Below are 15006 nucleotides of genomic sequence, written 5' to 3'. Positions count from 1 at the left end.
AAATGTCGCCGCTGTTTTCTCCAGCAGCTGGAGTGTGTTAACATAGCAACTCTTAACGGCCACCAGGACTAATACAGTATTATATAAGATATTTATCTGCTGTAAAGTGTAATAATCATCTCAGAAAAAAACAAAAATCTTCTGTCAGGCGCAGTTAAAGTAAAAACTGCCTGGGGCAATATACACTGTGTCATTACTCCAACATTATCTTCATAACTTACGAAATGAAAAGTTTACCCCTCAGAAAAATGAGCTTTCCTCTCGTCAACATGAGCGCGGCGCGCGCTGTCACGTCATGTAAGGACACACACTTATAGTAATCGGTCAGGTCGTTTACATGGTGAAAAAAATAGACTGTAAAAAAATGAATAACGAGTCTGGAAGAGATTCAAGCTGTGCTGCTTTTGCTGGTTATGTATCGGTTTACTAAAGAGGAAATTAACAACGACAGAAAAGAGCACTAATATGCAGATTCAGCAGCATATTCAGAAAGCTTGTAAAGCTAGATTTAAAATGACAATGTATATTATTATCAGCTATGACGGACATTGCACGTGAGATGGCTGAGACGAACGCGAGCCATCAGACAGAGAGCAAGACTGATATTTACTGAACGCAGAACGAACCTCGCAAAAGACTTTTAGACCCTAACCAATCAGCACGTTCAGCGCCCAAGTCCCGCCCTCGAAAGTTCCTGAACTTTGTAAAAGTACTACCTCGCGAGCCGGGCCGTTTGGAGGGGGAAATATTTACCCGGAACTTCATTTAGACCCTGCGGTCGAAACACACCGAGTACCACCCAAAGTTCCTGTGGTAAAGTTCCTGCGGTGGAAACGCGGCTTAAGACATTTTGGTCAATTTCATGCTTCAAACTTTGTGGGAAGAGTTTGGTAACGGCCCCTTAGTCCCAGTGAAAGGAACTCTTTATGCTTCCCCAAGACATTTTGGACAATTTCATGCTTTCATGAGACTTTCAAATGGTACTACATTAAAAAAATCACAGGTTCCAAAAACAACAGTTTTCAACACTAATAATAATCAAAAATGTTTAATTTGAGTGATTAGTAATGTGATACTGAAGACTGGAGGAATATTTCCCTGCTTTACTGGAGTTATGATCAGATTAATGAGCAGAAGGGGCTGTAATGCTTCCAAACTTGAATGTTCAGATATTTGTGCTGGAAAACGAGGCAAACACACTGCAGAAGAATGTCATATTGTGCAGTTTTTGGATGCAATGAACACAGAACTCGTCTGGTGTGTGAGATTACATCTGAAATGTGATTTTTAATAGTAACTTGTGAAAGAAAGAAAAGCTGATAATGAGGTTTATTAAAAACACGAGTGGCGGCGGTTCATAGCAAACACTGGCGTTTGAAGAGCCCGAGTGGGTGTGATGGAGCTGAGATCTGTCCGTGTGTGTGTGAGGGCATTTATTCCCAGGCCGGTGTGTGTGTGTGTCCTGCCCTGTAGAGAGGCCGTCAGGATTATATTTCCCGTTCGGAGCGAGACTGGAGCCGGTAATGACACGAGCACCGGGACGATCATGTGACCTTCTCGACACACATCTCGCTTTAACTGCAATCTTTGAATCTTTTTTTTTTACAATTTGCATCTAGAACACAACGCATCCAGAGCTAATCAGTCTGAGAACTGACTTCATCCTACATTGTGAATGTTGAAGATTTGCCGACTGTAACTATTTCTAGGCCACTAATCGAATATGCATTTTTGTAGCTAAATGAGGAGAAATAATGTAGTACCGTTGGAAAGAAGCCTCATGGTATGCTAACGCATTTAGAGTTCCTTTAACTGGGACTAAGAGGATTTCCTCAAACTGAATCAGTTTTTCAATCCTCAAATAAAGATTCAAACGGTTATGAATCAGCGAATCGATTCATGATTCGGATCGCCAATGTCTTGTGATTTCAGCAGTTTGACACACGATCTGAATTCACTGAGTCATAACCGTTTGAATCTTTATCTGAGGATTGAACACAAACTTGACGCTAACGGCGGTTTCACACTGCACGCGCAGGCGGCGCAGAAGCTTTGCGTATGGAGAGCGGGAGCCGCGTGCTCGTTGTGCTCAGGCAGCATCAAGCTGAACCGCAGCTCGTGTATTGCACAGACAGACAGATATTGTCCATTCTGTCAGATTTTCCGGTGTTCTGCTCGACCCCTGTCATCTCGTGCTTTGATTTATAATGAGCACATTAGGCAGCAATGCATATCTGCTGCAAATGCAACCGTTTTCCCCTCTGTTAGTCTGTTCCAAACATGCATTTAACATGCTCTATATGGGTAGTTTACATGATAAGTAACCTTAAAGTTAAAATTAAGCATCTAGTTTTAATCATTTAAAGGGGCCTTTGAAGTTGGGGGACAAAACTTCTGGCAGTGTTGTGTTTTCGTGTATTTTTATTTTTCACAGCTCTGGATATCATTATGGTGATTGTTAAACACACAGAACAATTCACTACATGATTTCATGGTGAAATGTTATTTTTTAAAGTTAATTTTCAGCTTTAAATGTTTTACTTAATAGTACTGTATGTAAAAGATGATTCTTATGATTTTTTCTTTTTTTTTGTTCTTTTTTTAAAAAAAATACTTGAAAGAAAAAGCTACTGGAGCACTTTCATTTTAACTTATATAAACTATTATAATTTATTTTACCGGAAAGTTTAAAGCTAATAACCATTAATATTTGAAGTATTTGAAGTGCAGTGTTATGTCAAATATCATGTTTGTCCTAAAAAGTAAATGTGATGTTTGTTACCTCGATAAATTTAAGGTCATTCCTATTGTTTGTTTTATGTTGTATTATATTAACATTAAAAGCACACTCTTTTTTCACCAAAATAACAGTAAAGGGTAAAAAAAAACTGAATTGCCAAACATTTTAACGGAAAAAAAGGAATCTGCAAAAATTCAAACGGAAAAAACGGAATTTGGGAAAAAATAAAACGGAATTTGGGAAAAAATAAAACGGAATTTGGGAAAAAATAAAACGGAATTTGGGAAAAAATAAAACGGATTTTGGGAAAAAATAAAACGGATTTTATAGGGCCCTACATATGGACTACTGTGATTATGTTTTTATTCCCTTTCTGGACATGGACAGTATAGTGTGCATACACTTGCATACGCTCTCGGACTAAATATAAAATATCTTAAACTGTGTGTGAAGATGAGCGGAGGTCTTACGGGTGTGGAGCGACATTAGGGAGAGGAGTTAATGACAGACATTTCAGTTTTGGCTGAACTAACCCTTAAATACATTGTTCTGATTTTTGTTATAAGTAAGAAAAGACGAGGCGACCGCTTCACACAATAGAGAGCGTTGGATTGCCCCCCCCCCCCCCCCCCCCGGTGTGGGCGTGGCCTGAATACGCTCAGTCTCTATAGTTTAATAGTTTAGTGTGTCATACACACTTTATTAGTCCCACTTCTGTGATCATTGGTGAAGTGTCTGATGTGAGTTTAAAGATCAGCTTCTGTGATTAATTCAGCTCGTCTGTCCTCACATGAGCTCGTCTGAATGAATCCTTCAGCCCACAGTCTTTCCTTTAATTGTTTGATTTCTCAGTGTGTGAGTGGGATGATAGCTTTGAATTCAATTTGATTTGAATTCAATTCAATTCAAATGTGCTTTATTGGCATGACAATTGTTTCAATGTATTGCCAAAGCATTAACATACATGTACATATACATACATACATAAAATAAAGAATTATATAAAATAAAATAAATAATAATAATAGTAATAAGTTGAACAATCTGTAAACATTTAGAATTCTAGGAACAATTTTGAATTCTCTGTGTGTGTGTGTGTGTGTGTGTGTGTGTGTGTGTGTGTGTGTATTCTCTCTCTCTCTCTCTCTCTCTCTCTCTCTCTCTCTCTCTCTCTCTCTCTCTCTCTCTCTCTCTCTCTCTCTCTCTCTCTCTCTCTCTCTCTCTCTCTCTCTCTCTCTCTCTCTCTCTCTCTCTCTCTCTCTCTCTCTCTCTCTCTCTCTCTCTCTCTCTCTCTCTCTCTCTCTCTCTCTCTCTCTGCAAATAAAGCCTTCAACATGCTCTTCTCTCCGTTTGCGTCTCCATCGTTTTCATCTCCACTTCTGCCCTTTAATTTTTAATCTGCAGACCGCTCCGGGTCTCCGGGTGAGCGACGATGAGATGCTCAGATGCTGAGGAATGTTTGTGTTGTAAGTGCTGGTGGTGTGCTTTCATTTCCCGCCCGGCAACACTAAATATGGAGAGCAAACAAATTTACATAAGAGGAAATTATTTCTCTTTGTCACTCAGAGACTCATCGAGCTGGAAAGAGTTTAGGAAACACCAGCGTTCCCGTCTGTGTGCCTGTTATAACACTTGGCCTGTTCCAGTCAGATGTTTCAATTGAATCGATTCATGAGGGAATATTATTCAGTTTGGATTCAAGAGGATTTATTGGGATTGAAATACACTCTTAAAGGGTTAGTTCAGCCAGATAATGAAATGTCTGTCATTAACTCCTCTCCCTAATGTCGCTCCACACCCGTAAGACCTCCGTTCATCTTCACACACAGTTTAAGATATTTTATATTTAGTCTGAGAGCGTATGCAAGTGTATGCACACTATACTGTCCATCTCCAGAAAGGGAATAATTCATGCCAATCGATTCATGATTCGGATCGCCGATGTCTCGTGATTTCAGCAGTTTGACACGCGATATAAAATATCTTAAACTGTGTGTGAAGATGAACGGAGGTCTTACGGGTGTGGAGCGACATTAGGGAGAGGAGATAATGACAGACATTTCATTTTTAGGCTGAACTAACCCTTTAAAAATATGGCATCAGTGCAAAAACTGCCGGGTTATTTTTAAGTGTGTGAGACTGAAATAGTGGACAGACGGATCAGCAAGTTTGTCTGCAGCGCTCTGGTTTTATATCCATTTCTCTTCAGCTTGAGCTCGTCTTGCTCGTCTCAGCAGTTGTGTGACCCAGAAACCCAACGCTTCTGATTCGAGTCTCCTGTAGATTCGGGTCTACCAGAAGCTTTGTGACAACAATGGATAGAGCGGCTAAATATATCAGAGTCATGGGAATAGAAGAAGCTTAAAGAGTAAAGACAGTCTGCATTCATAACGCGACCGACGCATTGTGCAGCGTTACATAAAACACTGCATCTTACATCTGACACGCTTTAGGAGCAGATGAAGGGAGAAGGATCATTCAAAGTTTTAAATGAAACAGTCTATTGGAGTGTGCTGCACTCACAGCCAATCAGAAGAGAGTGTGGGCGGAGTCTACAAGCACACCGCACTCGCAACTAAATAAATCCATAATCACAGCCAATCAGAAGAGAGTGTGGGCGGAATCTACAAGCACACTGTACTCGCAACTAAATCAATCCAAAATCACAGCCAATCAGAAGAGAGTGTGGGCGGAGTCTACAAGCACACTGTACTCGCAACTATATCAATCCAAAATCACAGCCAATCAGAAGAGAGTGTAGGCGGAGTCTACAAGCACACCGCACTCGCAACTAAATAAATCCAAAATCACAGCCAATCAGAAGAGAGTGTAGGCGGAGTCTACAAGCACACTGCACTCGCAACCAAATCAATCCAAATTCACAGCCAATCAGAAGAGAGTGTGGGCGGAGTCTCTTCAAGCACACCAAACTCGCTACCAAATCAGTCCAAAATCACAGCCAATCAGAAGAGAGTGTGGGTGGAGTCTCTTCAAGCACAGTGCACTCGCAACCAAATCAATCCAAATTCACAGCCAATCAGAAGAGAGTGTGGGTGGAGTCTCTTCAAGCACAGTGCACTCGCAACCAAATCAATCCAAAATCACAGCCAATCAGAAGAGTGTGGGTGGAGTCTCTCTTCATGCTCTCTGCACTCGCAAACAAATCAGTCCAAAATCACAGCCAATCAGAAGAGCCAGTGGGTGGAGTCTACAAGCACACCGCACCCGCAACCAAATCAATCCAAAATCACAGCCAATCAGAAGAGCCTGTGGGCGGAGTCTACAAGCACACTGCACTCGCAACCAAATCAATCCAAAATCACAGCCAATCAGAAGAGAGTGTGGGCGGAGTCTCTTCAAGCACACTAAACTCGCAACCAAATCAATCCAAAATCACAGCCAATCAGAAGAGAGTGTGGGCGAAGTCTCTTCAAGCACACTGTACTCGCAACCAAATCAGTCCAAACTCACAGCCAATCAGAAGAGCCTGTGGGCGGAGTCTACAAGCACACCGCACTCGCAACTAAATCAATCCAAAATCACAGCCAATCAGAAGAGAGTGTGGGCGGAGTCTCTTCAAGCACACTAAACTCGCAACCAAATCAATCCAAAATCACAGCCAATCAGAAGAGAGTGTGGGCGGAGTCTCTTCAAGCACACTAAACTCGCAACCAAATCAGTCCAAAATCACAGCCAATCAGAAGAGAGTGTGGGTGGAGTCTCTTCAAGCACACTAAACTCGCAACCAAATCAGTCCAAAATCACAGCCAATCAGAAGAGAGTGTGGGCGGAGTCTCTTCAAGCACACTAAACTCGCAACCAAATCAGTCCAAACTCACAGCCAATCAGAAGAGAGTGTGGGCGGAGTCTCTTCAAGCACACTAACTCGCAACCAAATCAATCCAAAATCACAGCCAATCAGAAGAGAGTGTGGGCGGAGTCTCTTCAAGCACACCAAACTCGCAACCAAATCGATCCAAAATCACAGCCAATCAGAAGAGAGTGTGGGCGGAGTCTCTTCAAGCACACTGCACTCGCAACCAAATCGATCCAAAATCACAGCCAATCAGAAGAGAGTGTGGGCGGAGTCTCTTCAAGCACACTAAACTCGCAACCAAATCAATCCAAAATCACAGCCAATCAGAAGAGAGTGTGGGCGGAGTCTACAAGCACACCACACTCGCAACCAAATCAATCCAAAATCACAGCCAATCAGAAGAGAGTGTGGGTGGAGTTAATCTATTGTCTCTGTCAGTATGATCGTCAGCGTGACTCCTGCACACGTGTTGCAGATTCAGAGATAAGAGGAGCTGAGACGTTCTCTAACTACACACACCGCTGTCTAGGAAAGGGAAGCCGTTTCTCCTCAGGAGGATTCTTACCAAAAACGGTAACCATGGCAACCATAATTTCCACCGAAATACCATAATTACAGAACGGTCGAGCGAAAAGAAAGGAAGCCTTTAATTTGATGATGTTGGCCGAGGCTGCGGTGATTCATTTGATGAGGTGTGACTGCAGTCAGAGTAAAGACTCAGTGCTTCTGGCCTTGTCTTCTCTCACCTCGTTCTGTCTGTAGAGAAACTCTCATCACTACTGGAGGCGTAAATGAAGAGCAGCTTAAAGATCTGAGCGCCTCTCTCTGGAAGAAAGTTCCTCTTTTATCAGCTTCATGTAGTGATAAGATCAGTCCCTGAACTCAAGTGATGCCAGCCGAAAATCAGGCTTTGATCACAGAAATAAATTACATTCTGGAATAAATTCACATAGAAAATGGCTATTTTAAATTAGAATAATATTTCATATTTTACAGTAGTTTTGATCAAATAAATCCAGCTTTGGTGAGCAGAAGAGACTCTTTCACAGACAGTAAAAATCACAATTTGATTAAACATATATATATATATATATATATATATATATATATATATATATATATATATATATATATATATATATATATATATATATATATATATATATATATATATATATATAAATAGATTAATCAAATTGTGATTTTTATATATATATATATATATAATTATTTTTATTTTTTTTGGCAGATATATATATTTTTTGGGCAGATAATATGCATTGACTACTAAATAAGTAGAACCAAATAAAACCAAAATAATATTTGGTTGCTTCTCTTTAGGTTTTGGATGTCTTGATCATTTCTTTTTATGATGCCAAAAAATTGTCGCACAATTTGGCATGTTTCATTGCGTTATTATCGCCAATAAAATAATCGATTCCAAGCATAACTACGCAATATGATTACACAATCTTGATCACATTCAAAGGGTCAGACATTCCCACAGTACATCCGGTGATCTGATGAACGTCGGCAGGATTATTCCTCCGGAGGTAATATTTGTATTCAGGGTTTTTGTAAACATATTCTGTATATAATATTATATTTAATGTTCCTGTAACATTCGGGTTATCCCAGGATGGGCGGATCCGCTCCTTTGACCAAAGCAAGCCGGCGGATATTTAGCTCAGCCTGTTTAATGTGTGTTGAAGCACAAACACAGGTGTTCATTATGAACACTGACTGTGAGCGGGAGATTAATGCTGTTTATTAATGTGTGGAAGAGAGAAATGTGAACTTTATTAGTTAAAGAACACCCCTGTGACAAAGTGAACAGACCTCCTATATACTGTGATGCATTACACTGCAGTAAACGCTCTTCTTCCTCAGTATTTTTGTCTTGTTTCTAGTCCAAACATCTAAAAATTCTTAAAACAAGAAGTATTTACTAGACAAGCAAAAGTAATTGTCTTGTTTTGGGGAAAATAACTCAAAATGAAGAGAGTTTTTGCTTAAAATAAGATAAATAATCTGCCAATGGGTTGAGAAAAATAATCTTAATAATCTTTTTTTTCCTAAAACAAGACAATTACTTTTGCTTGTCTAGTAAATGTTTCTTAATGTAAGAATTTTTGGATATTTTGACTAGAAACAAGACAAAAATACTGAGGAAGAAAAGCATTTTTTGTCAAAATGGAACGAGTTTAGTCTTAAAATAAGAGCCTGTTTTCCCTCTGGATTGAGATTATTTCTCTGACCCCATTGGCAGATGTTTGCTCTTGTTTTAAGCACAAACTCTCTTCACTTTGATGTCCTTTTCTTCATATCTCCAGTCGTTTCTCTTCTCCAGTAAAGGATGTTTGGATATTTGTGCTGGAGAACAGGACACAAACTCTGAGGAAGATCATCAGTTTTTGCACCTGCAATATGTTTTAGTAGCAGGAATATATATATATATATATATATATATATATATATATATATATATATATATATATATTTGTTGTCAGAGCAGAATATCATCTTTTGTTGCCGGTTTTGTGCTCGTGTTGTTTTGGAGCGGATGATTAGATCTGAGTTTGGGACGCTGTTATCCGTCTCCTCTCCGAGGCTGATATTTGTGCCGTTTGTCTGAGTTATCGCGCCGGCGGGCAGGTTCGTATCGAATCAAAGCGGATGGAATTAGGGAAGGTTTATTGTGTTTTCAGTCCGGATCTGTGGAGAGCTCAGTTTCGGGAAAACTGAAGGCCATTTCCACTAGATTATTTGGTTTGCTTGTTTCAATCGATGGCTAAAGGAGTTGATTGTTGCCTCTGGACTCTCAGTTTCTGGCAAAGGCTCGTTTCACTTTCGCTGAACCGCTGGAGAAAACGGTAAACCTGGCAAAAGAGGGTTAGTTATTCCATCAATCCAACGCAGGTCATTATATCCGATCAGGCTCAATGATTCAATGACTCGTTTGTTTTGTTACTGAACGAATCTGGGGTGATGAAACAAAACAGTTGAGTGAATGATTCAATGACTCGTTTGTTTTGTTACTGAACGAATCTGGGGTGATGAAACAAAACAGTTGAGTGAATGATTCAATGACTCTCTGGTTTTCTTCCTGAACAAATCTGTTCTTTTGAACACATCGGTTGAGTGAATGATTCAATGACTCTCTGGTTTTCTTCCTGAACAAATCTGTTCATTTGAACACATCGGTTGAGTGAATGATTCAGTGGCTCTCTGGTTTTCTTCCTGAACAAATCTGTTCGTTTGAACGCATCGGTTGAGTGAATGATTCAGTGGCTCTCTGGTTTTCTTCCTGAACAAATCTGTTCGTTTGAACGCATCGGTTGAGTGAATGATTCAATGACTCTCTGGTTTTCTTCCTGAACAAATCTGTTCTTTTGAACACATCGGTTGAGTGAATGATTCAGTGGCTCTCTGGTTTTCTTCCTGAACAAATCTGTTCATTTGAACACATCGGTTGAGTGAATGATTCAGTGGCTCTCTGGTTTTCTTCCTGAACAAATCTGTTCGTTTGAACGCATCGGTTGAGTGAATGATTCAGTGGCTCTCTGGTTTTCTTCCTGAATAAATCTGTTCGTTTGAACGCATCGGTTGAGTGAATGATTCAATGACTCTCTGGTTTTCTTCCTGAACAAATCTGTTCTTTTGAACACATCGGTTGAGTGAATGATTCAGTGGCTCTCTGGTTTTCTTCCTGAACAAATCTGTTCATTTGAACGAATCGGTTGAGTGAATGATTCAGTGGCTCTCTGGTTTTCTTCCTGAACAAATCTGTTCTTTTGAACACATCGGTTGAGTGAATGATTCAATGACTCTCTGGTTTTCTTCCTGAACAAATCTGTTAATTTGAACAAATCGGTTGAGTGAATGATTCAATGACTCTCTGGTTTTCTTCCTGAACAAATCTGTTCATTTGAACACATCGGTTGAGTGAATGATTCAATGACTCTCTGGTTTTCTTCCTGAACAAATCTGTTTATTTGAACACATCGGTTGAGTGAATGATTCAGTGGCTCTCTGGTTTTCTTCCTGAACAAATCTGTTCATTTGAACGAATCGGTTGAGTGAAGGATTCAATGACTCTCTGGTTTTCTTCCTGAACAAATCTGTTCATTTCAACACATCGGTTGAGTGAATGATTCAGTGGCTCTCTGGTTTTCTTCCTGAACAAATCTGTTCTTTTTAACACATCGGTTGAGTGAATGATTCAATGACTCTCTGGTTTTCTTCCTGAACAAATCTGTTAATTTGAACGAATCGGTTGAGTGAATGATTCAATGACTCTCTGGTTTTCTTCCTGAACAAATCTGTTCATTTGAACACATCGGTTGAGTGAATGATTCAGTGGCTCTCTGGTTTTCTTCCTGAACAAATCTGTTCATTTGAACACATCGGTTGAGTGAATGATTCAGTGGCTCTCTGGTTTTCTTCCTGAACAAATCTGTTAATTTGAACAAATCGGTTGAGTGAATGATTCAATGACTCTCTGGTTTTCTTCCTGAACAAATCTGTTTATTTGAACACATCGGTTGAGTGAATGATTCAGTGACTCTCTGGTTTTCTTCCTGAACAAATCTGTTAATTTGAACGAATCGGTTGAGTGAATGATTCAGTGACTTTCTGGTTTTCTTCCTAAACAAATCTGTTCGTTTGAACGAATCGGTTGAGTGAATGATTCAATGACTCTCTGGTCGAACAAGTCTTGCGTGTTTTTAAGCGATTGAATAAATGATTTAATGACTCGGTTGTTTTTGCCCTGATTGAGACTTTACTCATTTAATATCTGCTCATATGAGCTCAGAAAAAATTACATATTACATATTAATATTATTTTATATAATATATTAATATGTATGTATGTCTCTGAATTTCCAATGCAAATATTTATATAGTGAAATATAAAGTCATATTTTCATTGCGTCGTTGGTGCTGGCTGTGAGTCTTGACCTTTATCTGGGTCTCCATCACACACACTCTTGATAATCCTTTAATGAGCTGCTAATGCAGATGCTGAGCTCGTGAAGGATCTCTGACCCGTGGCATTTTGAGCCGGTTGGAGCGAGCGGGTTATTAATATAGAACGTGAGTCTATGATGATATATGTTGATGTCATTAACGCGGCCTGTGCCATTGTGTCTCTTTAACTCTCTCTGTGTGTGTGTGTGTGTGTTTGTGTGTGTGTGTGTGTGTGTGTGTGTGTGTGTGTGTGTGTGTGTGTGTGTGTGTGTGATGGGTAGGTTTAGGGGCAGTGTAAGGGGATAAAAAATACGGTTTGTACAGTATAAAAACCATTATGCCTATGTAATGTCCTTATATGTCACAAAAACAAAAACAAACGTGTGTGTGTGTGTGTGTGTGTGTGTTTGTGAGATGGGTAGGTTTTGAGGCAGTGTATGGGGATAGAATGTTGAATGTTCAGTTTGTACAGTGTATTACGCCAATGGAAAGTCCCCACAATTCACAAAAACCTAACGTGTGTGTGTGTGTGTGTGTGTGCAGGTGTGTATCGTGCAGAAGCGGGACACGGAGAAGATGTACGCCATGAAGTATATGAATAAGCAGCAGTGCATCGAGCGCGACGAGGTCCGCAACGTGTTCAGAGAGCTGGAGATCCTGCAGGAGATTGAACATGTGTTTCTGGTCAACCTCTGGTGATTATCTCTCTCTCTTCTCTTCTGCATGATCACCACACTCCTTTATCAGGCGTTTATTAATGCAAGACGCCGCAGGAGAATAGGGAAAGAAATATATACCTGACAAATATCTCAATATTTCCCTAGTTGACTATCTTAAAGCATGAGTTCACGTCAGAATGAACACCTGATCGTTTCCTCTCCTCCGTCTCCTCCCAGACGTTCAGGTCGTTCTTTCTTCAGTGGAAAAGAAATGAAGTTTTTTGAGGAAAACATTCCAGGATTTTTCTCCTCATACTGGCCTTCAATGGGAACCAACGGCTGAAGGTCTGAATCAATGAGGAAGAGCTCCAGAGACTCTGATGATCCAGAGGAATAGAGTCTGATCCAGACTAACCAAAAAAACATCTATTCACTTTATAACCTCAAACGCTCGACTTCAGTGTTGTTCTTCTTCACGGCGTGTGACATCATCACGTCGGAAAGGTCACATGACGGTGGAGGAAGAGCCAATCCCGTGTTAAAACGAACGACTAAATCAAACGCCTTTAACAAATAAAGGAGAAAAAACGACGACGGACGAGTTTAAAGTTGGAGGAGAACATGAGATGTTTTCCTCAAAAAACTTCATTTCTTTTCCACTGAAGAAAGAACGACCTGAAGATCTGAGATGAGACGGAAGAGAGGAAACTATCAGATGTTCATCCTGAAGTGAACTCATCCTTTAAGATAAGGGAAATATAATGTGTTTTTTATGTTTTCTTTCCATTAGTCTGAAAGCTATGGAAGCCCGTTTCCACCGCTAAATAAAAAAACTTTTATCCGGACAATTGTGAGTTGTAAAGTCAGAATTCTGACTGAGGAATAAAGACAGAATTGTGTCTTAATATCACGCAATTGTGAGAAAAAAAGACAAACTGTGACTTTATAACTCCCTATTGTGAGAAAAGTCGGATTTATTCTTTTTATTAGTTTTGTGGTGTAAATGTGCTTCCACTGAAAGCAGACACGAGAAAAAGTTCAAAACTGATGAAAAACATTATACTAGATATTTAAAGTGCCTTGCGAAAGTATTCGGCCCCCTTGAGCTTTGCGACCTTTTGCCACATTTCAGGCTTCAAACATAATGATATGAAACTGTCATTTTTTTTGTGAAGAATCAACAACAAGTGGGACACAATCATTAAGTGGAACGACATTTATTGGATATTTCAAACTTTTTTAACAAATCAAAAACTGAAAAATTGGGCGTGCAACATTATTCGTCCCCCTTAAGTTAACCCTTTTTGGTCTCTTGGGGTTTGTCTCTATCAGGTCTGCACATCGAGAGACTGAAATGTTTGCCCGTTCCTCCTGCAGAACAGCTGGAGCTCAGTGAGGTCGGATGGAGAGCGTTTGTGAACAGCAGTTTTCAGCTCTTTCCACAGATTCTGGATTGGATTCAGGTCTGGACTTTGGCTTGGCCGTTCTAACACCTGGATATGGTTATTTTTGAACCGTTCCATTGGAGATTGTGCTTTATGTTTTGGATCATTGTCTTGTTGGAAGACAAATCTCCGTCCCAGTCTCAGGTCTTTTGCAGACTCCATCAGGTTTTCTTCCAGAATGGTCCTGTATTTGGCTCCATCCATCTTCCCATCCATGTTAACCATCTTCCCTGTCCCTGCTGAAGAAAAGCAGCCCCACACCATGATGCTGCCGCCACCATGTCTGACAGTGGGGATGGTGTGTGTTCAGGGGGATGAGCTGTGGTGCTTTTACACCAAACATAACGGTTGGCATTGGTGCCAAAAAGTTCAATTTTGGTTTCATCTGACCAGAGCACCTTCTTCCACATGTTTGGTGTGTCTCCCAGGTGGCTTGTGGCAAACTTTAAACTACACTTTTTATGGATATCTTTAAGAAATGTATTTCTTCTTGCCACTCTTCCAGAAAGGCCAGATGTGTGCAGTATACGACTGATTGTTGTCCTTTGGACAGAGTCTCCCACCTCAGCTGTAGATCTCTGCAGTTCCTCCAGAGGGATCATAGGCCTCTTGGCTGATCTCTGATCAGTCTTCTCCTTGTATGAGCTGAAAGTTTAGAGGGACGGCCAGGTCTTGGTAGATTTGCAGTGGTCTGATACTCCTTCCATTTCAATATTATCGCTTGCACAGCGCTCTTTGGGATGTTTAAAGCTTGGGAAATCTTTTTGTATCCAAATCCGACTTTAAACTTCTCCACAACAGTATCTCGGACCTGCCTGGTGTGTTCCTTGTTCTTCATGATGCTCTCTGCGCTTTAAACAGACCTCTGAGACTATCGCAGTGCAGGTGCATTTATACGGAGACTTGATCACACACAGGTGGGTTCTGTTTATCATCATTAGTCATTTAGGTCCACATTGGATCATTCAGAGATCCTCACTGAACTTCTGGAGAGAGTTTGCTGCACTGAAAGTAAAGGGGCCGAATAATTTTGCACGCCCAATTTTTCAGTTTTTGATTTGTTAAAGAGTTTGAAATATCCAATAAATGTCGTTCCACTTCATGATTGTGTCCCACTTGTTGTTGATTCTTCACAAAAAATGACAGTTTCATATCATTATGTTTGAAGCCTGAAATGTGGCAAAAGGTCGCAAAGCTCAAGGGGGCCGAATACTTTCGCAAGGCACTGTATATATATATATGTGCAACTGAAGTAGAATAGATGCACTTACTGACAAACACTGTTGCTGATTATATTTGCCACCTCAGGGGGAAAAATGAATGAAAAATGTAGAATATGTTGCATAAATTCTCTTAATCTGTTTAATGTGGCAG

General features: G+C 40.2%; 1 protein-coding gene across 1 annotated transcript in view; it reads left to right on the top strand.

Moving 5' to 3' along the window:
• LOC137044899 (serine/threonine-protein kinase 32C-like) overlaps positions 1 to 15006 on the top strand; it is a 104433-nt gene that overhangs the window by 55990 nt on the left and 33437 nt on the right. The window contains exon 3 of the mRNA XM_067421277.1: positions 12072 to 12223. Coding sequence (XP_067277378.1) covers positions 12072 to 12223 — 152 coding nt within the window. The remainder of the gene's footprint in view (positions 1 to 12071; positions 12224 to 15006) is intronic.

Source organism: Pseudorasbora parva, chromosome 17 (assembly GCF_024679245.1).
Source record: "Pseudorasbora parva isolate DD20220531a chromosome 17, ASM2467924v1, whole genome shotgun sequence".
NCBI classification, from domain to species: Eukaryota; Metazoa; Chordata; class Actinopteri; order Cypriniformes; family Gobionidae; genus Pseudorasbora; species Pseudorasbora parva.
The sequence above is the reverse complement of the archived record's forward strand: the minus strand, read 5'-3'. Positions and strand labels throughout refer to the sequence as shown.